Below are 27336 nucleotides of genomic sequence, written 5' to 3'. Positions count from 1 at the left end.
TTCGCTAAGTGGAGGCTCGCTATGACCGGAAGTGTGTCCTGTAGCGTCACATATTTTTGCGAAATAATGCAAACGTTCGTGGTTTATTTTTTATCCATCAATTTGTCTTCCCCGTGTCTCCTCGGGGGCTCCGTAGATTTCCAGTGTTCCGTTCACGAGATGACAAATATACCACCTAGAAAGTAATCGCCATTCCAAGTCATTTGTCAATTTCAGATCGACCTCACAGTGTGATTGATTGAGGCAAAAAGACGTGCAAACGGGACGGGGACTACAGTGTCAATTCAATCATTTATTGCTTGCAACAAAAAGACGCTGATTGTTTTTTATTGACTTAGGATTTCAGATGACTACATCCATCAGTTGGCCAACTCCCAATGGTTGGAACGTAAGAATAGTACAAATGTAGCCGTTATCCAATCAAATCCTAGCAAGGCAAGTCATTCTTCCAATTCATATCAAAATACTTCATGGCATTTCTCACCTGGAAAATAGACCTTTCAACTGAACAACCGTGTAACAGATACAGTGGGAGATGGCTCAAATATGAATATAACATTTATTTAGAATATACTAATAATATAACATATAAACACCCCAAAAGAGGCAAAGCTTCAACACCTCCTTACTAAAAATATGCTAATGATTCTACATTTGCATAGTGACGTCATGAAAAGTCATGTAAGAAAGATGACTTGACTCAGCTGGGATAGGCTCCAGTATACCCCAGTGACCCCCATGAGGACAGGCGGCATACAAGATGGATGGATGGAAACAAAAAGCTTGGAAATGTGAAAAAGCAAACACAACACTTTATGAGTTTCAAGAGATATGGGGGTATGACACCCCCACCAACACCCCCCGCCCCCTTTTTTCCCTCTCTCTTGTGTATTAGCATAGATTCGTTATGCTCCGATTGGAAATACCCTCGTTTTTCAAATGTACCAGACACGAGTGAATTTGCAAAGTATCGGTATTGCCGATACCAGCCTAATTTTACTCAGTATTGGATCGGAGAGGAAATCATTGGTATCGCACATGACTTGAGAGCACTGTGAAATACAACAACGGACAAGCGGCAGCGTGCAGTGGTGCCAAAGGAGAGAAGCCATTGTGAGTCTGACTTTTGGTGCCAAACGTCTTTAGTGATGCCCTGGGGGCAATTTTGACAGCCGCAGCTCTGTGGTGCAGATCATTATTTCAGCGTAACCGCCGTTTCCGCTCGGACACATTTCACTGCGGCATACAACTTTCCGTGTGGAGGAGAAGTCAATAAACGCGTCTTGCATGAACTACAAGTTTTCTCACTACGTTGACTTTGACTTCAATTGTAACGCGTGATTCAGCACATAAGCCTGTTGATATTTTAAGCTCTCTGTAGCAGCATGAGTGGGCATGTAAACCAAGGCGCTTAGTTCGTCATAGGCATCGAGCTCTGAGCCGTACGTCAACGTCGCCGCCATATTGGATGTGTAAGGGCTGCGCTGTAAATGATTACAAGTCCATGTAGTTACTTTCATAAAGCGCCTTTCTACAAAGAAATTTAAGTTAATTCCTCTCGTTTATACACTCACACGCGCACTAATATACTTGGGAAACAGTGAGGTATCAAAAACAAACTTACATTAAGTATAGCCTTGACACTTCCAATATGGCGACGACGTTGACGTATCGCAACTGTGGACAAACCCACTGGATGCGGCGTCTATCTTTAAGTCTATGCCACTGCTGCGATACGTCAACGTCGCCGCCATATTGGATGTGTCAAGGCAGAGCTGGATGAGGCGTCTGTCTGTCTATAGTTAAAACAGGAGTGCCGATCGCCATCCACTTCCGCATTATGTATGTCCTGCGAGGGTTTGGCCGCCATGATGGGGAGCGCAATCCGCAGACTATGCATTGAGAACATGTCCTCGGCACACTGCTCAGCTATTAATTGCTCAAAGAGACGCTCCTAAATACAGATTTTTTTTTTAAAGAAGCAAAACGCTTTACTTTCGTGATGGCAGCAACTCGCTGGAACTACTTTGTTCAACAGCAAAACGTGAGGAAGTGGGGGTAAAGTCAGTGATGATGGGGATGTTATACATACTTGCAAGTATTCCCTTACGAGGCCACTGGCTAATGCTAATGTTGCTAACGGTAGGCACCAAGAGTCCCCTGAGACGTTGAGAAGCAGATAAATGAGTATAAAAGACGTATTTGCTTGAAAAAGCACATGAAGGTGATTGCCTTTGCTTTTTATTGTAAAGTCCAACCTGCGCCGTCGCCGCAGTGGACGTTTTAAGTTTTCCAAAAAAGGTCCGAGTCTGAATTACTCTTCCGCAGGAACGCAGGACAAGATGGAGTGCTCTTGAGCAAGGGCTGCCAGTTCTTTCAGGAACTCGGTGAAGAGGACAGTAGCGAAGACTTCGGTCCGCTCTGGAGAGATGGACTTGGGCTTTGCTGGAGGAGAACTCTGCAAGAACCGAGCACCTCTCACGCTGCGCTTATCTGAGGAGGACGAAGTCGTTACACAATATAAGAAGTGTCAAACACAGTCCACAATATTAGCTACAGCTCACATGTGCGTCTACCCTATGAAAATCCTTCCAAAAGTTTCTGGAAGGGGGAGACTGTGCTTTTTAGTCGTGCACGCCTCAGTATGCTAATTGCAGGGACTAAGGGGAAACGTTTTCAGGCCAAAAGGGTCAAGTATTTCATGGTTTCAGTCGTTCATCCACAGGGACACGGCTTTCTGGGTGCTCTGAAACGGTATTTTTTTGAGTGGGAAAATCTGAAAACGGCGGCTTGTAGTTTCCATGGTGGCGGCCTACACGAAAACGATGATGTCACGTGACTGGAAGTGAGCTTCGACGACAAGCCAACATAATATCTGAATATTTGGACTGACGTTTCTCCTGATATTTTCTTGTCTTATTCTCCAAAATGACCCGCAGAAGTCATAGCTTGTCGTGAGTCTCTTGGGAAGGAGAAGACACGGACTTGTGTTCTTTCTTCTTCTATGGTTTGGTGCGTCATCTGGTTCTGCCTGGTTGTCTGTTTCCAGCGCCACACGGAGGCGTGCCTTGTGGATTACATCCTTTTCACGCAATTCGGCACAGCGTCAACACCAATTTTTTTTCAACCTGCAAAAAAAAAAAAATCTCGGGGGCGTTCCCGTGTGGACAGTGCCTACGTCACAGCAGCTCCAGGAAGAGCAGGCTTTGATACAAAGCAGAGTGGGGGTTTGTTTACGTAGCAGCGCGAGCCCGTGTGATGGAGACGGCCAAGGAAGCAAGCGTTCCCCCACACACTTGTGCAGAAAAGTCAGGTTTAGAATGGTTCAAATAAAAGACAATTACTTTTAAATATGGGTTGAACAGTTTGGATTGCAACCGTATGGAACTTTATAATTCAAGGATGTTTTTGTGCTGTTTGTCATGAAAAACAAGTTGAATTTATTAAAAAAAAGTATATTAGCATGCATATCTGCTTGCAGTAAAAGAAGATATTATTGAATAGGATAAAATATGACAAATGACCTCAAATCTCTAGGAAATTCCATTTTTTGGCTCATCAAGTGTCCAGATTAAGCTATTTCCGAAATTCTTCAGATAATCTTGGAACATGGAACATTTATAGAAATGGAAGTTCTAAAAATAACATTACACGATTAGGCCAAAGTTCTTAATACCATTTTTTTGTGGTGGAAAAATAAGTCCCTGTGTAAGTTTGTGTGAGTCACACAAGACACCCCTAAGAATGACTGGATGGTTCCTACATGTATGTAAGTATATGTGATATGATATACAGTATATGCGATGCTTTAGAGTTGTTGTTCTAGCAAACATCGTGGCCTACTCCATCATCATCATCATCATCATCTCCATGTCCCAGCATGCTCATGAGCTTTTCGCTGAAAGATCCATCACCTGCTTCTCCATACAGCGTCTCCCTGGCCAGCAGCCAGTGTTGGGCAGCGACGATCATCTCTGGAAAGTCCTTCCTGCTTGCCGCCAGCTGTTCAATCTGGTTCTTCACCGTGGCCAGCACCTGACAGCGAGCACAGGAAACGACGTCCTTAATCCTACTGGTAACCATGGAAACCACAAACACTGCCAAACACACCTTTACACGATAGCTACATGAGATACGTACCCTGGATGGCCACAAAGTAAACAACAGTCTTCTTACTAACATGTTCCAGCAAGAAAATTCCATCTTCTCTTTGCCAGTAGACTGCAGTCCATCCAACTCTTCCCTTTCACTCAACTGGCATCCAGACGACCTAACAGACCTAACTCCTCATCCAACACTTCACACCAGCTGAAAAATGGCAAGTATGTACATTCTTAAGGAGGTTCCAAGCACAGCTTCAACGTGCAAACAGAAGAAATGGGAGCGAGACAACAAAGAAGCATTCAAGTGCAATAGGCTGTTCATCAAAAGCCTTTCAAAGGCAAAATGTTGTCATAAATGTGGATTGAATGTGATTTAGTGTCAGGTATTCACACTGTCATGACCTCTTGATGGCAAAGGCAGAAAAAGACGCAGCAAGACAGTCATTCCAAACTTCTTCACACATCCTGAAGCTCATGGAACAAAGAAGTCGAGCGGTAGACCCAAAAAACGAGCCGGAGGATCCCATTGGCTGTCCATCAAGACACGGGACCATCCTGGGCCCAAATGAAGGTTGTTAGTGGTGCCGAGTGCCGTCCAATAACCATCAGAAAAGGCTTTTAAGAAAAACCCATCTTCATTTGGCCGTTTCAAGAGCGCACCAAACATGGGACATTGAAAGGTGGAAGAAAGTTTTATTCTCCCTTGACGGTCCTGATGGCTTCCAGCGTTACTAGCATGACAAGGAGATCCCACCTGAGATGTTTTCCACCATCATGATCCTTCAATGGAACAATGGAGCTTCAGGTTGCGCAGGGGCGTCAAACGGCAGCCGTCTATGTGGAGGTGTTGCAGGGGGCATCCCTCATGACTGAAGGCCCTCGTCTGTATGGTGATGACTGGCTTTTCAACAGGACAACGCTGCACTTCACAAAGAGGAATAAGCTCACTCTTGGGGATGGATTTCCAAACATGGACATGAGTTCCAGACAGTGAAGCCATCTTCAGCACCTGGAGCAACATTCCCACCAGCCTCCTGGAAACACTGGCATCAAGCATGCCCAAAGCCATTTCTCACCTCATCAACAAGAATGGCACAGCTACTCATTACTCACTCCTTTTTTCATCATTTTATTTCTATTTTAGGCTTTTTTGAGCTGCGCTCTTCAACGTTTGATCAGCTGATGAACAGCCTATTTCACGTGAAAGCTTCTTTTTTGCCTCACTCCCATTTCTCCTTTTTGCATGTTGGAGCTCTACGTAGAACCTCCTTAAGATCCAGCATGTACATTCTTGGCATCTTCCAACCGCTCTTAACGTGTTGATGACCCCAGAAGTAGCTTTCCAGGTAAAAGTGTGAAATTGGACATTTGTGACCTCCAACAAGGAACACTGCAACACCAGGCAACATGCAAACTCGGGGAACATCAAGACGTTGTGATTAAATGCTCGTCCTGTGGACGGGTTGTCTTTGTATATACAGACATGATGGCGCCAAATTTCTGCTAGTCAGAGCTTCTCTTCCTGTCACTCACACACTAGAAGAGGATTTCTGATGCAAATTTGAAGATAATGTGATGAATGAATCTAAGAAATATCTTTTTTTAAAGTCTTTGTTTGATTAGAACTAGGTCAGTTGATTGAAATATTTAATCGTGATTAATTGCATTTTGTGCATGGTTAACTCGTAATTAATCACAGATGAAAAAAGTTTATATCTATAAGAAGTAGGGATGTAAAAGTCTTTGTGGTAAACGATTCCATACGCAGCCACAACGATAACGACATCACATTTTCTGTAAAGAGAGTACATTTTGAAACTATGGGCCATTATTTTATTCAAAAATAATACACAGTTAGAAATCCCCCCGTTTTTGACTGTTTAACGCAAGCGGCGATTTGTCACACTTTGTTTGACGGTCCTTGAATGCACCTTCTCCGTTGCTGCACAGACAGATACTTTATTCATCTCCAAGAGAAATCCACACAGATGGACTACTATACTGTATTTTTAGCCTTTTTCTTTCACCTCATATTTGCTCCCAAATGCTGATACTATGTGGGAATGCATAAATGTAAGATGTGATGAGCTTATTGAGTGCTCACGTGCATATTTGTTCGAAACACAACCTTTCTGTAAAGCAAAGTCCAGGCTGGTACTGGTGGATGGTGGCTCTGTATTCATTTTCGGCTTTTCATTTGATGTTTTACACAATAGTCATAAATAAGATCAATTAGACGGCTATTATGTGCGTATGTTTTGCTAACGTTAGCGCTGCTAGCTTTGCATGAGCAGAAGCCCCGACATAGCTGTCCTCGGCTATGCCTGCATTGCTTCAGTACCTTCCCGCTTCTCTCTGGCAAGTCGACGATGACGTAGTCCGTGACAATCCCAACCACAGCGACGGTAGACTCAAATAACGTTGGTCTTGTTGCGAGAGACATCTGCCAGGGCTTTGAGGCTAAACTTACCAATCAAAATAGCCTTCTCTTTCTCCATTTCTGCTCCGCTCGTGGCTCCAAGGTGACCGATGCTTCCTCAAACTACGGCGTCGGCCGAGGGTCAAACAGGACGTGCGCACGTTAATCGTGTGTCAGAAACAATAGTGCCGTTAAAGGAAACGTCCGCGTTAACTTGACAGGCCTGATCAGAACACTTTGAGGTCAGACCTTGTTGACCCTGATGTTTCATGTCCGACTTCCAAGCCAAAAGTCCCCACAGAAAAGCCTGGCTTGAAGCCCGGAGCTGAGCGGCTAAGAAGCAGCTGGACTTTAGTGAGTGGAACTTGCCTGGTAAAGCGAGCGAACGGTGGGCTGGAACACCAAGTTGGTGTTGAGCAGGAAGGAGCGCAGCAGAGGCTGAGGGTAGGCGGCCAACTGGGCCAGGATGCCCGTCAACAGCAAGTTGACTTGAAGCGAGTTGGACAGCATGTTCTCCAGGCGGGACAGCAGCACGCTGACGAAGGGTCCTGTGGGACATGGCAGGAAAGAATGTAAGCTTGGCATGAAGGATGAAGGCCATGGCACCAAGCTAGTTGTCCACTCGCCTGTAAAAGGCGCCGACTGACTTCTGCTCGTATTCCGAAGCGATGAATTAAACGGGGACTGCAGCTTCTCCGGCTCTGGAGTCTCCGGCGAGAAGGAGGCAAAGTCCATGTCCTCCACGTTCTCGTCCCCAGGTGTGATGGACTTCTTCTGCTCTGCGTCAGATTTGGTTGCTTTTGCACCTGCTTCTGCGTCAAACGTCCGGAGGAGCTCCTCGTACTGAGCCAGGAGGTCCTCGGCAGCAGAACTCTTCTGCAGGTTGCAGGTCTGATCAGCTTGTGAAGACGTATTCTTGCTGGCCTGATGTCTGAGTCCTTTCTTCACGGGAACTTCGGCCACGCCTGGTGGAAGTTGTCTGGATTCCATCACGTTGGCTTTGGCTGAACTGTGCTCAGTGGCTCTGCTGTCTTTTTTTGCCACAAGGTCGTACACCTTCACGTCGTCCTGGAACTCCGACTCCTCCATGTACGAGCCTTTTACAAACAAGATGGCCGACCTCCTCATCTCCTCGATGTGCTTCGGAGGCGTGCTGCAAGGCGACGGCGGAGGTTTTGCCTCAGCAGGAACCTCAGCGGTCCGCACCGGACACGCGTCGTAGCTGTCGTCCCATTCCAGCTCTAGGTGGTTGGACTTTTGTGCCTCGGAGCTCAATCGAGGGTGCGGTGCCGCCCGTGGCTGTGCAACCTTCTGCGGACTCCTGGGCTCCTCCAGGACGCCCGGCTGGTACTTCTCCGGAGGGGGGTCCTTGCCGTCGTACGGGGCCGACCACACGTGGCATGCCCGCATGCAGCTGCTGATGCGCAGGTGGGCGTCGTCCAGGTAATGAAGGTAGCTGACGTCCAAGTAGATCTCTGAGCCAATGGTGCAGGAGGAGTTGCCAGAGTCGTCGCTCTCTTTGGAGACGCCGTCTTTTTCCGCTGTGGACAAAGCAGAATGAGACCAGGAAAGCCACAGACTTCCTTTTCTGCCATCAGGGAGGAAATCTTTTGCTACTGTATCGTTTTCTACGCCATACCTGTTCGTCTTTACTTTCCTTCTTTTCATTCCTCTGTACTACAGCGGGGTGGAGAAGTGTTTGCCACAGATCATCAAACAAACGTAAACATTCGGCAATGACAACACAACTCAACACTTTATGCACTTTTTAAATGAAACTTTTTATTATTTAAGGAGGAAAAACATCCAAAGCTGCATGGCCCCGTGTGGAAATGTGATACACAAACGCTTGATTGCAGTTGTTGCTGCCAACCACTTATTAGCTTTACTTTTTCACACAGGCCCATGTAGCTTTGGATGTTTTTCTCCCATTTAAAAAGTGCATAAAGTGTTGAGTTGTGTTGTCATTGACTAATATTTACATTTGTTTGATGAGCTGAAACATTTAAGTGTCACAAACATGCAAAAAAAATAAGAAATCAGGAGGGGGCAAACACTTTCACACCCCTGTATGTACTTACAGTATATACTGTATACCCTTGCTGATGACGATGGAACACCAACAGCTCTCCTCATTAAAAATGCTTAGGCTGCTTTTCTATTTCATTTTTCTTTACCTTTGGAGAAGAGGATGGACTCCAGCTGTCTCAGAGGGGGGGGGCTGTGGTCAGGAGTGCAGCAGGAGGGCGTGAGCGCCAGGATCTTAGCCGCCGACACCGAGTAGAAGTCCCTCTCCCTCACCACACGCCTCTGACTCAGCATCATGTGATTGCAGGGGATCAGGTACCTGGGGGGATACATGGTAACAAGGCCTGTGCCTCCTTTCACGGGTGAGTGAGGATGAGTGGCTCTCACCTGAGGATGAGCTGCAGCATCACATCTTCACACTGCAAAGCGATGAGAGTGCGGAAGAGTGCCAGCGACACGATGCCCAGCTGCATGAAGAACCATTTCAGGCGGGTCATTAGTTTGCATTTGGACTTTCTACCCCCACCAAGCACAGGGCAAAGGGCAAGCGCAGCGCGGAGGTTATTTTTTGTCGGCTTTTATCTTTTTGTGTTCGAAATAACTTCAAAAGTTCTAAATCAGGGGTGTCCAAACCTTTTCCAGCGAAGGCCACGGCACCTTTTTTCCACAATAACACCACTTTATTCTTGGAAAATGAACACTTTTGTTCTTCACTCCTATTTCGGAATATTTTGGCTTTATTCCCGTAGAATTACAGCTGTTTTTCCCATTTCACGTGTTTTTTAAATTTTGCAACTATTTCATTTGTGCTTTCCTCTTGTAAATGTTCTTCTTGTAATTTTTACTTTATTCCCATAATATGTTTTATCTTTTAAACAATGTATTTTTTCTTTATTTCAACGTTGTTACTAAAATATTTTTTATTCTCATAAAATTGCAACTTTTTTCTCATTAGAAAACTATTTTTTTCTCTTAATATTTTGACTTTACTCTGGTAAAATTTCTGCTGTTGATTTTTAAAAATCATTTTCCAAACAGTTCAACTTTCTTCTTGTATATTTCTTCTCTTGATATTTGGACTTTATTGCCATGTTGTACATTTTCCCCCATCCTAAATTTCCAAAAATGACAACTTTCATTGTTCGTTGTTTTTTCTTGAATATTTCAACTTCCTGCTACTAAAATGACATTTTTCCTCCTACTATGACTTTATTCTTGTGAAATGATGTTTTTTCCTTGCTGGATTACAACTCTTCTCTTCATATTTGGACTTTTGATTGATTTTCCCATTTTTGCTGCTGTTGTTTTTTACGAAGTTTCCTTGTTAAATGACATTTTTAGACTGTGGTGCGGGCCGATAAAATCACAGCCGCGGGCCAATCACAATATGGCGGGGGGGGGGGCTATGGCGCTTGGCAGAGGTGCTTCCCTCGTGATCTCTATTTGACAGTTACACAAACAATTGCAGGTGTGGACGCTGAGCAAACACCTGAGGGCCTGCCTTCATTTACTTTGCTCAACAGCAACACGTCCAGCCGGTTCTTGCATCACCGTGGCAACAATCTGTCATCTTTAGCTTAGACACAGTATCGCCTTACTGGCTGGGAGGGAAACTGGGTTATCTAAACAGCAGTTCAAGTGTGCCACACTAGGGGGCAGCGTAATCACCTTATTTCTCCCCAACCACGAAGAAAGAAAAATCAACTGAAACTATAAATCCCAATTCAGTGGTGCCCGAGCTGAAAAGTTAACTGAAAATGTATTTACCCCACACTCGTCTCTTTGATAGTAGCACACCATTTCACACTTCAACCATGTTCTTATGAGCCATGAGTCTCTTTGATAGTAGCACACCATTTCACACTTCAACCATGTTCTTATGAGCCATGAACAGTTGCGTTCAAAGACACCAAGTCATTTAAGTTGCGTTAACAATGGTTTGAAGGTAGATGTATTTTCTGGCATTTGCGAGCAAACTTAAATGCATCACATTGTAAGAGTTAGGTTAGCGACTGATAAGAATATCCACTTATTGATTTTCCTTTGTCTTTCTGGTTATTTAGACCACACATACAAGCAAAATAAACAGTTTGTTGTGATTTTCCGAGTGTACGTGAATGCATCTCGTGGTAGTCTAGTGACAATGAGGAAGGGTGGTTCCGAGGAGGACTAGAGGTGTGTTGGTTTGTGAGGAGGAGATGCATATATGGTGTTGGAATTGCACTCGGTCACTAAAGAATGTCACTGGACTGTGTGGGGACGCTCCACTGTGCTTCCATCTGCCTTCATAACAGAGAGGCGTGGCTTGTTATGATGTGCATGCGTTTAACACTTTTACAATTTTTAACACAACTAACTCATTCAATCCCAGCCATTTTTTCAAAACACAAGCCCTTCAGTGGCGTTGGTCTTTCAAAGCACACAGAATATTGTGTTGTATGGCTGCTGTATACACACATGGAACCTACCGCAAGAAACATTAGACTCCCATCTTTCATCACCAAAAAAGTATGTTTCTACCGTTTTGTGTTCTTTAGTAATCAGCAATAGAACATATGTAAGTTTCAGGAAAATATCAGTTCCTGACTAAAAAAGGGAGAACAGCTTTTAACTTTCACTTTGACACAAATATTGTTGCTTTTGTGACAGCTCAAATATCTAAACAACTATACCAACATAAACAACACAACAAAGGCTTGTTTGACATCAAAATATCAATTTACAAATATAACACCATGAGCAATTTACTATTGTCACATTTGAAACTAAACTGTGTGAGTGCGCGCGTGTGCCCATGTACGTGCTGTGTTAAAATTTCCCTACGAGGCGTAACCTTCTGCACGCTACACTCCTCCAAGCTTTCTCGGTTCCTCCTTGCTGTCCAGTGTGTTAATACATGCAAAAGATGCATGCAGAGCTCTTATCAAATGCACTTCTGCCACCTTGTGGACGTTTTCATGGCTTCCAACGCCATGACAAGCCACCTCTTTTATTGTGCACTTGCATCAAAAAAGGTCATCATTTGGGTTTAAAAAACATATTCATACGTCTCTGGTATTGAATGAGTTAATGGAATAAATGAGTAAATATTGTGAGTGGTGCACCTGGAAGGGGGTGTTGATGCGGCTGACCAGCGTGTCCAGGATGTGGACGTTCTCGTGACGGTGCAGAAGGATGAAGGACAGGAACGTCTGCAGCAGAGCCGGCTCGGTGATGCTCCTCAGGAAGAGGTCCAGGTACGCCGTGGTGGTCATTACCTCCTCCAGGGTCAACTAGAGAGCCAGACAGGTGCATTGCAAGTAGGGCTGGGGCTGATATGGACCAAAACTCATATCACGATATATTTAGGTTGAATATCGATATAGGATATATATCCTGGTGACTTTGGACAAAATCAAAGCCAAATAATGTCAGCAACTCAAAAATACTTTCGCATTTTTTTAGGTAACCATTTTTAGAAGCCGCATGCATGTCCTTATTTTGTGGCAGGAACACCAACCTGTCAAGTGCATCAGGCTTAGCAAGTGTCTGAGTAACTTCCTTGAACGGGACATTTGTGGTAGAGTTAGTCATATAATCAAATCATTGTGACTGCGAAGCTCGCTGGACATGGCGAGTGCATTGTTTTCAGCAGGTTCCCACTGTTGCAAAGGGGACCATATGTTAGCAATGTGATAGGTCACCTCCTCATGATAGCACACCACTCTGCTTGTCCTTTCATGAGGAACACAACAGGAAAAAGAAGCAAGCAGTGAGCTTTGTGTTGTTTTTGATATCGTGCTAAAGGTAAATATCGATATATCAATCATTTTGATGTATATCGCCCAGCCATTATTGCAAGTGGGACATTTTGTCAACGATGACACTGATAAGGATGCGTACCAACCTTGTGCAGAGCAGGAGCAAGCACAGGCACGAGGAAGCCATTGTAGATGTAACCCAGTAGCTGGTTTCTGATGTCTGGGTGGGCAACCTGGGAAGCACAAAGCGGAGGCAGCAGAGAAGCAACATTTTTATTTTACTCTACTTTTTTTCTTTTTTTACCTGGATGACAGCATTGCAGAATTCCAGTGAGTTGAGAAACTGGACCAAGGAGGGCATCCTGAGCCAGTCATCCTTGTGCAGGTAATGCCACTCTTCACTGGCAGCCTCCAGCTTGGTGGGCAGGGACGAGTACAGTCCGCTCAGGCCTGTGGCCAGAACCTGAGGAAGCGTCACAACATCGTTGACTCTTTTATTAGTCACGTTGCATGAACACCTCTGATGGAGCACCATCAAAAGATGGTCTTATCAGGCTACCAACATCATCTACGGCTAATAACATTGGACTAAAGACCTTGGAGTAACGTCATATTTATTTAGCAACAAAATGCTAATAAATAATCAGCCGTTAGTTTAAGAGGATACAGTTGAAATATGTCAACAAATTACACAAGTGTCAATGGTGAGTGTGTGTCCATGTCGGCCGTCGGTGTTCATGCGCTCACCGTGTTCATTCTGTTTAAAACCCGAAGCCCTAGTTTAAACGTTAGATGTTAAACTTTGTGACGGGACTGACCGGGCAGAAGAAGGTGTTCTCTGCCACGTGTTTGGCCACACGCAGGTTCTCCGCCGACAAGGACATGATGAGCAGCAGGGCGTCTCGGGCCTGCTGGCCCACCGTGCCCTCCCTGTGGATGAAGGGGATGAGCAGGGAGAAGATGAGGAAGTTGGCGGCTCCCTGATCCTTGCTGGTGTGGAAAAAGAGCTCCAGGATGGACGGGTCCTTGGCCAGCACGCAGCACAACTGGTGGAGCAGCAGCACCAGCTGGGCCTCCACCCGCGGCACCGCCGCGCCCGAGCACGCCGACAGCAGCATCATGAGCGGCTTGAGGACGGGCTTGTGATGCAGCAGCGGCTGGCGCGACTGGCCCACCAACATCTCGTACATCTTCAGCTGCTCCAGCTTCATGTCGTCTGTGAACTCCCTGCGGAGGCTCCACACAAACAGCCGCTCCATCACGTTCTCCATCACCACAAACTCCAGGATGGGGCCCATGGCGCCGGCCTTACCACGCTCTTCCTCCATGAGCAGGAAGAGCATGTGCTCCACGTAGTTCTGCACCGCGCTCGCCTCGTCGCCCGGCACGGGACCCAAGCGGGGGCCACCGCTGAGGTTGAGGACGGCCAGCGTGGGCAAGGCGGGGGTGCTGCTGCGCAAGGGGTCGTGTTTTTCTAGGATCTTCACCACCTGTGAGAAGAAGGACACGTGTTATGTCACATGACTACCTTCAGTGGAGTGAGGTTCCCAAAGGTCAGTCATTCGGAAGCCCTATAATAACAATAATATCACAGGTGATTGGAGTGAGGTTCCCCTGGGGGGCAAATATTCATGTGTCCGTGTTTTAGGAATCACTCCAAGTTTGTTGTCAATGACAGGTAGAAATGTAGTCAAGTTGCCCAGGCTAGCATAAATTTGTGTGTCTCTAAAATGATAGTAAGAATGGTTTGTTGTAAAAGACTGGTAGAAAGTGATTGGAGTGAGGTTCCCCTGGCTGGCAAAATTAGCATGTCGGTAAACAATGATACATTTCCTTGTAGATGTTGGCTGGTGGAAAGTGAATGGAGTGAGGTTCCTCAGCTTGCCAAAATTAGCATGTCGATATCTCTGTGGCTGCATAACAACAGTAATAACAAATTTCCTTATAGTTGTTGGCTGGTGGAAAGAGAATGGAGTGAGGTTCCCAAGGCTGGCAATAATGAGCATGCCAACTCTATGGCCCTCAGTCAACAACGACAAAGGTCCTCGTAGATGATGTTTGGAGGAAAGTAAATGGAGTGAGGTTCCCCAGGCTTGTGAAAATGAGCATGTCACTAACTTTGAGACCTAATTTATATTAAGATGTAGCTGTGTTCAGCTGGGATAGGCTCTAGCACACCCCTGCGACCCTAGTGAGGACAAGCGGCATAGAACATGAATGAATGAATGAATAAACGGAGCTGTGCTTGTTGTAGATGTCTGTTGGTGGAAACGGAGTGAGGTTCCCACAGCTAGGTACATTAGCACGTCCAAAACTCGGTGGTCATGTTTTGAATTGCATGTAATGAAGTCCGTTGCAGAGGCAGGATGGTGGAAAGTGGTTGGTGTCATCACATATCAAATAAGTCAAAGTAATACATTGATTATTGTGGCAGCAGCTTAATGATCAACAACGTTATCAATACGAGTAAAAAGTCACACTTTGCGTATGCACTCCCTCATGCCCTCCTGTGAGTGCTGCATAGGAAGCAGACTGGTGCCGCTGGTGTCGAGCTTTGCTGTGGCAACAAAGGTGTAAGTGGGTCGGTGGAAACAAAAACCTGGGGGAGGTGAGCCTCAGGGACTCGTCCAACACGAAGTGTTTGTGTGGGTTTTTATTTTGGGTGGCCACCTGCGTTTTAAGTTTACTGGTTGTAGTAGAAGATTAGTTTAACGCTACTTCTTATCTGCTGCTCTCCAGGCCTCACACAGCTCAGTGCTTGTTTGCCCCGACTTCCTGAATGCGTTGCCGGTGAGTTGCCGAGTCACCCCCTAATAAATCTGTGGCTGTTATTTGTGATCACAATCAATCCTCACCGTCTTTGGCTTTGCGAGATTCAAACGGCACCCTCTGAAATCTGCCTAGCGACAAATGACCACAGAGTCTGTGATTTCATCCTCGAGAAATTACAACTCTTTTTCTTGTAATGTTACAGACATTTTTCCAGTAGAAATCCACCTTTATTACCAGTGGAACTTAAAAAAAAAAGTCAGATTTTGTTTTGAAAGGAAAAGTGCACTTTTTTTTGGAACGTTGTCCGTCATCCACAATCCCTATGTGAGACATGAACACACGTCTTTGTCTTTGCGTCCCATCACATGCATTCTTAGCCTTCTCTTTTTACCTGTTTTTATCTCTTTAGAAGGCACAGAAAAGACAAAGACGTGTGTGTTGATGTCTCACATACTGGAAGGACTGTGGATGATGGGCAGCCTTTTCTCTGTGGACGTCATTTGTGTAAATGTGACATTTTCCTTTGGAAAACAGTACACTTATAGGATTACATTGTTTTCTGGAAAATAGAAGTATTTTCTCATAACTATTGCAGAGCAAATGGAAGGACTTGTGTTGCTTGGAGTATTTGTGTTGTAGTGTTTTAGTTATTTCGTATCTATCATGTATCAAACTTGCAGGATCCACTTAAAAAGGGATTGCTTTCAGTGTGGGTGGGGCGGTGTTGAAGGTGTTCCACAGGGAAGGTAGGACATTGCCAAGATGAGTGTTGCTGAGAGTGTCGCCGTAGCAACAAGTATTTAGAAGTGGGCCTCGCCTGAATGACGGAGGGGTGTCAAGATGAATACTGTAAGTGGGCTTGTGTCAGGCGTGTAAAAACACCAGTAGGGATACCGAGTCCAGTTCCTGGAAGCATAAAAGCTCTGAAAGGGTGTGTTCTTGCAGCGCTCACCATGAGAGGGAGCGGTGACTGACATTTACCTGAGCCCAGTGGTTCTTGAAGACAATCATGCAGGTCTCTGGGTCCACGCCTTGCAGCAGCAGGGACTGCCCATCTTGGTTTCCGTTGGCAACCATGGAGGCCATCGCGGCGAGCGGCTCTTATGTGGCTTTCAGCATGTCACGGGCAGGTGGGGGGGGGCGTCCCTGACTGCTGCCTGGGCCGAGGGAGAGACAGAGCGGCTCTGAGGAGGTTATTTTCCCCTGGTGAAACATGATGGACAAAGACACTGCGCATGCTGTACTCCTCCTCTGCATGGTCGCGCTGTAGCTATGCTCGGCATGCGGGAACAATAACAAGCCCAGTCACATGACTGGGTGGAGGAGACATGCTGACTTCAGAGTGAGCTGTCAAATAGCTGCTAGCAGAGCTCACGCCGCACCCAAGTCACTTTCTTCTGAGGGCCCTCGGACATTGGTGAGGTGTCCACATTTGGACATAAGCTGCTGTTTTGCTTGGACAAGTGGGCGGGACTCAAGCAAGGAAGAATCCCGTCCAAGCTGCTTGAACAAGGCCCTGTGATTTCTGCCTTAACGGGAATTAAATACAACTTTATCCTCTTAACGCAACACCGTTTTTTCCTCATAAGGCATTTTTGCAGCCAAAAAAACCCCATCATTTGCACAACATTATGCCATTTTTCTCGTCATGTTACACTTTACCACAAAATTTATTTTTTCTTAATAAAAACGACTTTTTCAGTTAAAATGATGATGTTTTTCTTGAAAAAAAGTGTTGTTGTGTTGCTGCTGGATGTTAACAGTGATACTGTAAGTTTGTTTTCTTTTCCAAAAGAAGGTTTAAGACAACGATGGACGAAGCAAGCACAGACAACGAGAGGCAGATGGACGCCCACCTCGACTTCTCTTCTTTGCAGCGATCATTTCACTGATGACTGGAACACCTTTACAAGAAGCATTTGGCCTGAAAGTACGCTATTAACGCATTTTGAAAAAGGGTGCTATTCTGCTGGTGCACAGGGAAAAAAAAGACAAGAACGACGTCAGAGTTGCCACAGACCAGAGTAAGTCATGTCTTGTTTACATAATGTCTTCTAAACACTATTCCATGATAGATATATATATATATATATATATATATATATCTCTTGAATCTCTTGAATCTTGAATATATATATATATATATATATATATATATATATATATATATATATATATATATATATATATATATATATATATACACACACACACACACACACACACACGAGCATACGTCTTTGTGGTGGAGTTGGAGGAGGAGATATTGAAAAAAAGGACAAATGGTGGTGGTGGTTAGACTCTTCTAAAAGAGGTAGTGTTCTGTGGGTGGTGTAGAATTAAGCAGGCCTATTAACTCTTCATAAACTTTAATCACACGCTCTGTCCGGGTTGTACAATTTAGCTTTCCATTTAGCTTTACACTGTATCTCCCCAGTCTAACTCTTCCTCTGTTGGTCCCATTAGCTCTAAGGCTGCATTAGCAGTGTCACAGTGCCCTCTGCTGGTCAAGCATGTACAGTAGCAGTATAAATACTGATTGAGCGACTACAAGGTAAAATAAAATAAAATATAGACCAGTCTGCTTGTGTTCGTATCCACGTATGTTCGCTAGTGAGGTGTTGGTAAGTTGGGGACCTAGTGTATATCATGTATAACTTTTCACAGCCATATGCTCACGGCACACAAACAGGCTATAGAGAGCCCTTTACGATTTAAAAGAATAAGTGAAGGATAAGCAACTCCAGAGTAACTGACACTTACAATTCTGTGTTTTGAAGGTGACCAGTCTTCATCTCATGTCTTGAGGCTTAAGTCCAACTTCTCTATTTCATCTCCAAATGTTTCTTCCTTCTTTTCCCCTCCAAAACTATTGACACATGGCTCACATCTTGGCTATAATGACCGTAAACATCCTCTGTCTCGTACACCGCCATGTTTGTTGACCTGAGCGATGGAGCTAGTAATGGACGCCACTTCCAGAAATGAGGCTGAACAGCGATGGCGCCATCAACTCTGAGTGTCATGTGCTTTCAAAAATGGAACAATGTCAGGGCAACACGTCAACACTTAGTGGGATTGATCACAGACAAACTGCAGTCTGAAGTCGTACCAAAGTAAAAAAGGCACTTTGGGTGGTAACTGTAAAGCCTCGGGAGCTAATGGAAGCCTTCCCTCCTGTTCTAAATGTTCCTCTCATCCGACCGTGTGGTTGGAAATGCACTTTTCCAGAGGGCGTGAAAGTAAAAGTTTGTAAAACATCTGCTTTGAGTTAGAGGAGCGACTCCTGCAAAGGAATGTAACGGTGACACCTTACCCATTGTTGTTGTGGTTCCTGACTTTGCTGCAGCATCTCAAACGTGGGACGTAGACATCCTCATGCCGGGCTCGCTACACTTAAAAGACACAAAGGAAGAGTTTTTTAAGCAAGGACTGGCGTGTGTGTGGGAAGGCGAGGCTTTTTGGGAAGTGACAGACGTGAGTAAGCTGCTCCGAGAAGCACATGGGAGGAGGAGGAGATTCCAAGGAGGGAGGGGGCGAGAGAGAACGATGACAGCAACTACTTGCACACGTGCAGGCGGGAGGGGCAGCGTTGCACCAATCACACGTCAGCGCTTCTTCTCCATGAAGTTAGTTTGCTTCCCTCCCAGCAAGAGAACGAGAGCACCGTGCGTCCGATTAGAGCCGGGATGCTACGAGGCAGCAGGAGAGGGAGGGGCGGCCGCTGCCACGCTGTGCATCGTGGGAATGGTGTCACGCGGTCACATGACTCGGCAGTGCGTTGAAATAAACACACTGACCGCGTGTCAGGATTCAGTCACTTTTTAACTTGAAAAAGATCGCTTCTCATAAGATAATGAGTTCCTTTTCCTCCTGCTATCAGCGCCGGGCGATATGATCGTCATCTGTGATTTTGGTCTCTTTAAGGTGGCTAGGGTGCGGCTGGCGTTGAAAATGTTTTTAATTGTGATTTCAAATTGTCAAATTGTGAAAAAAAAGAAATACATATACGTGTGTGTGGAGCAGGGTTGCCAACTCCTGGAAAATAAAAATGACTGTGTTTATTTTCCCACACGGGCGTTTTGAGCATAAGACATTATTAGAATGATAACAAGAGAGCAGAGTTGTTGTCCATCAACGCAATCGCCACTTGTAGCTCCCCCGTGGGGCAAAAAGGAGCTCCTAACTAACTTGTTTGTTTTAAAGACGAAATGTTACCGTGGTAAAAAGACACATTTGAGCAGACCTGAAGCGAGGCAGATAGCTCCAGTTAGTTAGCTAGCTAGCAATGTGAGTCAAGAGTGACAGCCAGGCAAAGTGTGTAAATAAAGAAATCACTCATCAATCAATGAGATCGATAAGACGGGTGATCAGCATCGATTGGCTTAGCCTGTGACAAGCTGTTGTAAAATGACTCCACATTTTACACACTTTTACTCACTACATAAGTTTTGATTCTCATGGTGATAAAGGACAAAGTGCGTCCCTTGTCGACTCAATACAGGACGCCTACTTTTATTTGTAAGTATGGGACGATTCCATTGTTCTCGGGACGGCTGGCAACCCTTGTGTGAAGCCGCACCGTTGAGGTGGCTGCGAGCTAGCTACTGTAGCTAGCTAGTGTCGGGCATCCACACCTTTCTACTAAGCACAGGTTGCTTTTTACAAGCACAAAGACACTGCTAAAAGCCACACAGGACAGAAGGGAATACTGGACCCCCTTTTCAGCTTCAGTCGTGTTCATATTCAACTGGCGGCCCGTGGGCCATATGTGGCCCGCTGATGACGGTGCAACTTTTTGTACATCTTTTCTCTCAATGTTGTGACTTCATTCCTGTAAAAATCTCGCTTATTTCTCCAAAATGTCATACATGGGATTTTCATGATACAACGATCCCTCCTTTATAGCGGCTAACTGGTTCCAGACATGACCACCATAAATTCATTTCCACCATACTGGATTCAATGTTATTAAATGGAATATTTTCATAGTTACAGCATAGGAAACCTGTTCAGGACTTTCTAAATATGCTTTTTAATCATTATTAGAGCCCCCTGTAGTCGCCTTATATAGTCACTCCTATTGCTCTTGGTTCATGCCACTTTGCAAATCTTATGCTGCAGGGACTCAAGACGGCTGCTAGCTAGTGAGCTAACCAGTTAAAAACGTCCCACTTCCACACGGAATGGGAGGAGATCTTTTTGTTCAGTCTGTGATGTGGGACATGCGGTGGCCACAATACTACTCATCACTTGTATTGAATATGTTCTGACTCATAATAGACCATAGTCTACCACCAAACACCCATCATTTACTCATTCATTCATTCATTCATTTCTGAAAAACCACGATATGGCGAGGGAGCGATATCGGAACCACTGTATGTGGATGTATTCTTTTAAGCGTAAACATTTCTTGTTTTCTCCTCCTAAACATTCAACTTTATTCTCATAACATCAAACATTTTTAACGGCTTTTTAAGAAAAAAAAATCTTGTAACATTACAGCTTCATTCTAACTTTTTATAAACCCGAACGCCCGGTCCAAGCAACGTACTTATACGTTTTTGTTTTTTTTTATTTCAGCAAGAGGCTAAAGGAGATGCTGATGCAACTCCATGCATCTCCTCACCAAAGGATTAGGATTGAGAGCAAACGGCCACTAGGTGGCAGAAGTGCATTTGATAAGAGCTTGGCGGGGTGATAGGATGGAGAAAAGCAAAAAAAATAAATTGTTTCAAAGTGTGCTTAAAATGTATATTTTCACAAAAAGCTGCTTTTTTTAGTTGGGAACTGATATTTTCATGAAACTTACCTATGTTCTACTGCTGACTATTAAAGAACGAAAAAAGGGAGTGTTGGATAATATTGTTTTATTAACTTGTTAGCTGAGTGAGTAAATATTTATTACAAGTAGATTTGAACTTGTTGCATTGATGTTTATTGATTGAAGGATTAACTGAGTGCCTTAATAGAAGTGCAGTATCAATATAACTGTTTTAGGGTTAACTGAGTGGGTCGTTACAAGTAGTTTAGAGAAATAATACTTTATTAAACAATTAGCTGATAGATGAACAACTGTTTAAGTATGTCAAAGGTCAAACTCTCACACAGTGTACAATCAGCGAAGGCCAGCCGGGACCAGCAGCCAGATATGGGAACACAAACATAGTCACGGTAGGCCTTGAGACAGACGAGGAGAAGTTTGTGCTGTTTGTGCATGAAAAGTGTCAACAAGTCAGCGAAAGCTGCGGCCATCACCTGCCGACGTCACAGAATCCAGGAGACAGTATCTTGGGAGCCACTGGCGCCAATGGTCTGGGGAACACAATAAAAAGGCAGAGGGGAGAAGCAACCAAGGCCGACTCTCGCTCCTTCTGGTCAGGAAGCCACAGGAGGACATTAGGAGAGACAGCTAGCCCGGAAAACCCAAGAATGTGAAATGATTCTGTTTGATTTATTTTTCAATACATTTAGTAATCTAATACCAGTGTTTCCTTCTCATAACTGGAGATTAACTAACACGTTAGAGGAGGTGAAATTGCCTTGATTCGTTTGAATTAAAGTGGTCCTTTTGACCTTTATCAGGCTGCAGAGAAGTTCATCTCCAACAGTAGAAACAAACTGTTTTTTCTGCTAAAAGAGGGGAGTGTAATGTTTCTTTGGGTGGGTTCCATGTTTTCATAGCCAGAGAACACAATATTCTGCGTGCCTTGAAAGATCAGTCCAAATGGTGTACAGTGAACGCTGGGATTGAATGAGTTCATTAACCAAAGTGTTCCTGAGCATCAAAAACCCAGAAGGGTCATGAACAAACCCAAGGTAGGTGTTTTGCAGCAGAGGAACATGTTAACACGTTAGTGAAGCAATCCTCAGATGACTTGCACGCATGTACAAACATGATGGCAGCAATGCTTCCGTGTCGCTGCCCACAAGTCAGACATTACAAAAAACAGCAAGGCCAGGACGCCCCGAGCAGCGAGGCAAAGATACAAAAAGGAATGGTTGTCCGGAGGGACTTCTGTCATATTTCTTTTCTCTACACCTTTTACGTACAATAATATTCTCCATTCACAAGTGGTCGCCACGGTGACACAGCCCGACTGAGACTGCTAAAATATTTAAAGCTCCGCGTGAAGCCCTGAAGGACAACACAGGGAGGAAAAGCTCCTTGCTGCTAGCTAACTTTCAGCCCTAAGCCTGGCATGAGAAGATAATTTAGTGTAAATAACATCGCTAAATGTGGAAGGAACGTCGCAGTTTTTACCACAGAGAGCCCAAAAACTACCGACTTAGAAACAGCTACTTCTGTGTTCTTAAAGCTAACTTTCAGCCCGATGCGCGTGTACTGTGCTTGTATGCTAACTTTTTGCCATGCTAAAAATGATGATGCACTCTTGAGCTGACTTGGCGTTTGTGGCATCCATTCATCATTGGCTGGCTTTCTGGCTGTTATCTGCTAAGCTAATCATTAATGCCTGCAAAGTATTTGACATGACTGAAAAGAATCTGCACCAAGAGGCGGCGTAGGAATTCTAGGGCCTTATGTCAATTTCTCTTGGAGATGAATAGTCTTTATCTATCTATCTTTCTAGGATTTCCACATTAATGGAATTGCAGACGGAATCGCGGAATTAGCCAATAAAAACAGAGTTTACTGTTAAATGCGGAATTTCCCAGACATTGACATAATGTGAATGAAATGCTGTCATCGTGAGGAGAAGCCCATACGTGTGGGGAAGTATTTCCTCGGCGGACCGTGGCGGAATCTCATCACAAACACTAACCCGCTCCCTCCCGAATGAAACATGAAAGTTGACGGAAACTCCTCTTGCGGCGCGTGAATGGGCACTAGCGGGGTTAGCTTAGATTAGCAGAGCATGCTACTGCGGCCGTATGAATGTGTTTGCACCACGTTGTGTTTTACCGCTTTAACGTAAGCGAGTTTTATGATGCCCGCTGACGTCGTGCAAGTTCTGAGTGGAAAAAAAGACGCCAACATTCTCAACACACACAACACACTTCAGAATAAGAGTGCTGTTTGCCACATGTGGTCTAATTGCGTAAACAAAATAGTAATAAAGACGTTGTTGAAGATTTAGTAGCAATGTGTGCAGAGGCTGACATCCCATTAGACAAGTTAGCCAGGCTGCAAGGTAAAAAAAAAACGCAATTCTAAACAATGAAAATGAAAAAAATGGAATTTGAGAAAAAATGAAAAGGATTTCATAGTGGCCTGGAATTGAGCATCTACGTGAACCACCACACTGTCCAAGAGCCTGCATGACAAATGTTGACATGGACAGCGTGGCTTCAAATACTCAAGAAAGATGCTATCATTAGCGTCTCACTGACAACCAACCGCCTGACATGCCCTGTCGCGACTGTTTGTACATAACGGCGTGCCTTAATATTGGCAGACAAGTGTCTGATGTGTAGTGTAACATGGACGCGGCTGGCTTCGCAACAATGTAGACCTTCAGGCTTCCACGCGAGCTAAAAGACGACATTGAATGAAGACAATGCGGGCACGCCGTGACACATCATCAGCCAACACAACAGGCTTCTGTCTGGGATGGAAATCTTATCATCCTCTTTGCATGACGTCTTCCTCCATCATAAACAAGCAGCACCTTCTTAGAGCGCCAAGACAACACAAATGCCAGCTAACTCATTCAATCCCAGCCATTTTTCAAAAGACAAGCCCTTCAGTCGCAGCCATTTCACACCGTTTGGTCAAGGCACACAGAATATTGTGTTCTATGGCTATAGAAATCTATGGAACCTACCCAAAGAAGGATTAGACTCCCGTCTTTCATCAGGAAAAAAAGCTTGTTTCTAACTTCTTTGTTTGGTAATCAGCAGTAGAACATAGGTAAGTTTCAGGAAAATATCAGTTCCCAACTAAAAAAAGGGAGAACATTTCAAGCATAACTTTCACTTTGACATGAATATTGTTTGCTGCTGTGACAGCTGAAATATCGAAACAACTATACCAACATAAACACAACAAAAAGGCTTGTTTTACATCAAAATAACTATTTATTTACAAATATATCAACTATTTACACATTTGGAACTAAACTATGCGTGTGCATGGGTTAAAATGTCCCTGCAATGCGTAACCTTCTGCAGCTTCACTCCTCCACGCTCTCCCACTTCCTCCTTCCGGTCGTGTGTGATTTTTCCGTTCACATGACCCCTGCCGAGCTCTTATCAAACCTTGTGGCTCTTTTTATGGCTTAAAAGTGCTCTGAAATGTCGATGCACTAGTGCCGAGTTGCATCATCACCTTTTTTTGTCTGTCACGCAAAAATAATGTAAAAGACATATAAATACGTCTTTGGCATGAAAGGGTTAAGTGACAAAAAAACAGCAGAAATAACAGAAGCACATTTTCTTCTTATTTTCATGCAGTCTGAAAAAGCCCAGGCTAACTCCTTTCGTTCACCTTTTTCTTACATTATTCAATCATTCCAGAAAAGAACACATATGGAAAGCACAAGTCTGTTTTTTGGAAAATATTTCATGTGTCATTCATATTTTTGACTTCAAGCAGGACAAAATTAAGGTGGCTTACAAGAGATTTGAACGAATGAATGTGCAACATCTAATTTAAAAATGACACTTCAAAAAACACAACAAGTATTTCCTGAACTTTTGCCAAGTATGAATACACGAGATGTGCGTAACGTTTCTTACTACTGGAAGAAACGTGTCAGAAAAGCAAATTCCAAAATGTCGAAAGGTGTACGGTAATCCCAAACTCGGGACCCAGCTGATCCTTTGCATCCATGCTGGAAAAGTGGAGCTGCTGTGGTGACACACTTTTGCAAGTCAAGTGTTTGGGGATAACTATTGTTTTTATGATTATTATTATTGTTATTATCAGTCTATTCATTCATTGATGGCATATTTATCATTGTGTAATTGTGTTGTACATACGGTGGTGTGAAAAAGTCTTTGCCTCCTTCTTGATTTCTTTTTTTTTTGCATGTTTGTGACACTTAAATGCTTCACATCATCAAACAAATGTAAATATTAGTCAATGACAACACAACTCAACACTTTATGCACTTTTTAAGCTTAATAAGTGTGGAAAAGGTTATGAAGCCATTTCTAAAGCTTTGGGACTCCAGCCAACCACAGTGAGAGCCATTATCCACAAATGGCCAAAACATGGAACAGTGGTGAACCTTCCCAGGAGTGGCCGGCCAACCAAAATGACCCCAAGAGCACAGCCACGACTCAGCCGAGAGGTCACAAAAGACCCCACAACAACATCCAAACAAGTGCAGGCCTCACTTGCCTCAGTTAAGGTCAGTGTTCATGACTCCACCATAAGAAAGACACTGGGCAAAAACGGTTCCAAGACCAAAACCACTGCTGAACAAAAACAACATTAAGGCCAGAAAACATCCTGATGATCCCCAAGACCTTTGGGAAAATACTCAAAAGTTGAACGTTCTGGAAGGTGTGTGTCCCATTACATCTGGCATTTCAGAAAAAGAACATGATAGCAAACGTAAACTATGGTGGTGGTAGTGTGATGGTCTTCAACCTGGAAGACTTGCTGTGATAAATGGAAGCATGAATTCTGCTGAAGGAGAATGTTGGTGACCTCAAGCTGAAAGCAACTTGGGTTCTGCAGCAGGACAATGATCCAAAACACACCAGCAAGTCCACCTCTGAATGGCTGAAGACTTTGGAGCGGCCTAGTCCAAGTCCTGACCTGAATCCTATTGAGATGCTGTGGCATGACCTTCAAAAGGAAAAGCCTCCAATGTGGCTGAATGACAACAATTGTGCAAAATTCCTCCCCAGCGCTGTAAGAGACTCATTGCAAGTTATCACAAACGCTTGATTGCAGTTGTTGCTGCTAAGGGGGCCCAACCACTTATTAGCTTTACTTTTCACACAGGCCCATGTAGCTTTGGATGTTTTTTCTTTCTTAGTAATAAAGTTTCATTTAAAATCTGCATGAAGTGTTGTTTGGAAACTTTGATGTCATTTGTTCCTTTTGCATCAGATTTCAGTCATTTTCAAATGAACTTTGTCTCATTTGTTTTTCAATTCTTTATTATTCTTCTTTCCCTTTGCCAAAGCTTTAATCATTTCATTTATTCTTTCATCTCCTTCAACTCTTATTCACAAATTCTATCAAACTTGTGGCTGTAACTACATACACTATCTTTGTCAGTTTATTCCTCCTGCAACTGTTGGATTTTTTTTCAAGCATTGTTGCTTTCAGCTGTAGCCGTTTGTGTGTATTAACAAAATAACTGACAGTATAACGTTAGCATGTGCTTGCTAAACTCCATATGTTGTACTGACACGCAATAGGTTCAGGTTCTATGGTTATCGTCATACTTTTCCTCTTGGCCATAGCACAGAAGAAAAAAGTCAACTGTCAGCATGTTTGTGACGATGGTCTCAACTCGGACTTTTGACTTTTCAGATATTTGGGGTGGTTGTGTTGAAGTATAACACCACCACGTCTCTTGTTATTTACCCTACCACCTCTCGCTCCTAAAACACACACCTGGCACTCATTCCTTCAGTGGAAGACAACACCTGAGACACACACACACACACACACACACACACACACACACCTCCAGCAGCAAGATGACATCATGTTGTGGTAAGTCAACACCGCCACCTCCGCATGCGGCTTATTTGAGCTGTGCAGGAGCTCAGTCCACATGCACGCATACGACATGTCTGTGCATGTTTGGAAGGTCAGAGGTCACACTGGTTCCTCCACCCCAAACTCCTCCAAGCTCACACCTTTTTTGTGGACTTTTTTTAAAAAACATTTTGAGGATTTTTTTTTCCCGAAAAGTGCAATTTTTATGTCATTTTTAATATTTTCTTTTTTAAAACCGCAACTGTTTGTATTTTTTATAAAATATCAAGATTTTTATTTACAAATTGTTGCCAGGTGCCTTATTGGGTCATTTTTGAGGAATTTTTATGAACGTTTTAAGTTGTTCTTTTTGTTTCTTTCTTATTTTTTGGGGGGGATTTTGGTGATTTTGGCTAATGAACACATTTTGCTTCTTCGTCATCAGGTGCAACTTTCATCTCATTTACATCAAGTATAAAAAATACTCATCCCAGCACAACTTTTACTTTCCCCAAATCAAAACATACAATTGTTGAAAAGATGAATAATCACAAACTACTGATCCATTCCTGAATTGATTAAGGTGTGTTCCAGTACTTTTGAAGAACAAGTTAGTATTTGCTACATCCCATCAAGTCAAACGAG

The 27336-nt window shown here is 44.0% G+C and overlaps 1 protein-coding gene across 8 annotated transcripts in view; it reads right to left on the bottom strand.

Moving 5' to 3' along the window:
- Window positions 1-279: 279 nt before the first annotated feature.
- The window catches only part of fhip1aa (FHF complex subunit HOOK interacting protein 1Aa), a 27675-nt gene continuing 618 nt past the window's right edge, over window positions 280-27336 (bottom strand). For 2 of the 8 annotated variants that reach the window (XM_054779113.1, XM_054779114.1), the window contains 12 exons: window positions 18379-18457; window positions 16044-16219; window positions 13109-13780; window positions 12595-12753; window positions 12437-12523; window positions 11655-11822; window positions 8938-9017; window positions 8700-8869; window positions 7149-8063; window positions 6892-7070; window positions 3915-4035; window positions 280-2493 (listed from right to left, as the gene is read on the bottom strand). In XM_054779113.1, the coding sequence (XP_054635088.1) occupies window positions 2315-2493; window positions 3915-4035; window positions 6892-7070; window positions 7149-8063; window positions 8700-8869; window positions 8938-9017; window positions 11655-11822; window positions 12437-12523; window positions 12595-12753; window positions 13109-13780; window positions 16044-16148 (2835 nt within the window). In that variant the 5' untranslated portion in view covers window positions 16149-16219; window positions 18379-18457 and the 3' untranslated portion in view covers window positions 280-2314. The remainder of the gene's footprint in view (window positions 2494-3914; window positions 4036-6891; window positions 7071-7148; window positions 8064-8699; window positions 8870-8937; window positions 9018-11654; window positions 11823-12436; window positions 12524-12594; window positions 12754-13108; window positions 13781-16043; window positions 16220-18378; window positions 18458-27336) is intronic. The other 6 variants (XM_054779116.1, XM_054779115.1, XM_054779117.1 and 3 more) reach the window with 6 other exon arrangements.

Source organism: Dunckerocampus dactyliophorus, chromosome 6, assembly GCF_027744805.1.
Source record: "Dunckerocampus dactyliophorus isolate RoL2022-P2 chromosome 6, RoL_Ddac_1.1, whole genome shotgun sequence".
NCBI lineage: Eukaryota > Metazoa > Chordata > Actinopteri > Syngnathiformes > Syngnathidae > Dunckerocampus > Dunckerocampus dactyliophorus.
Note: the sequence above shows the minus strand (reverse complement) of the source record. Positions and strands in the feature narration are given on the sequence as shown.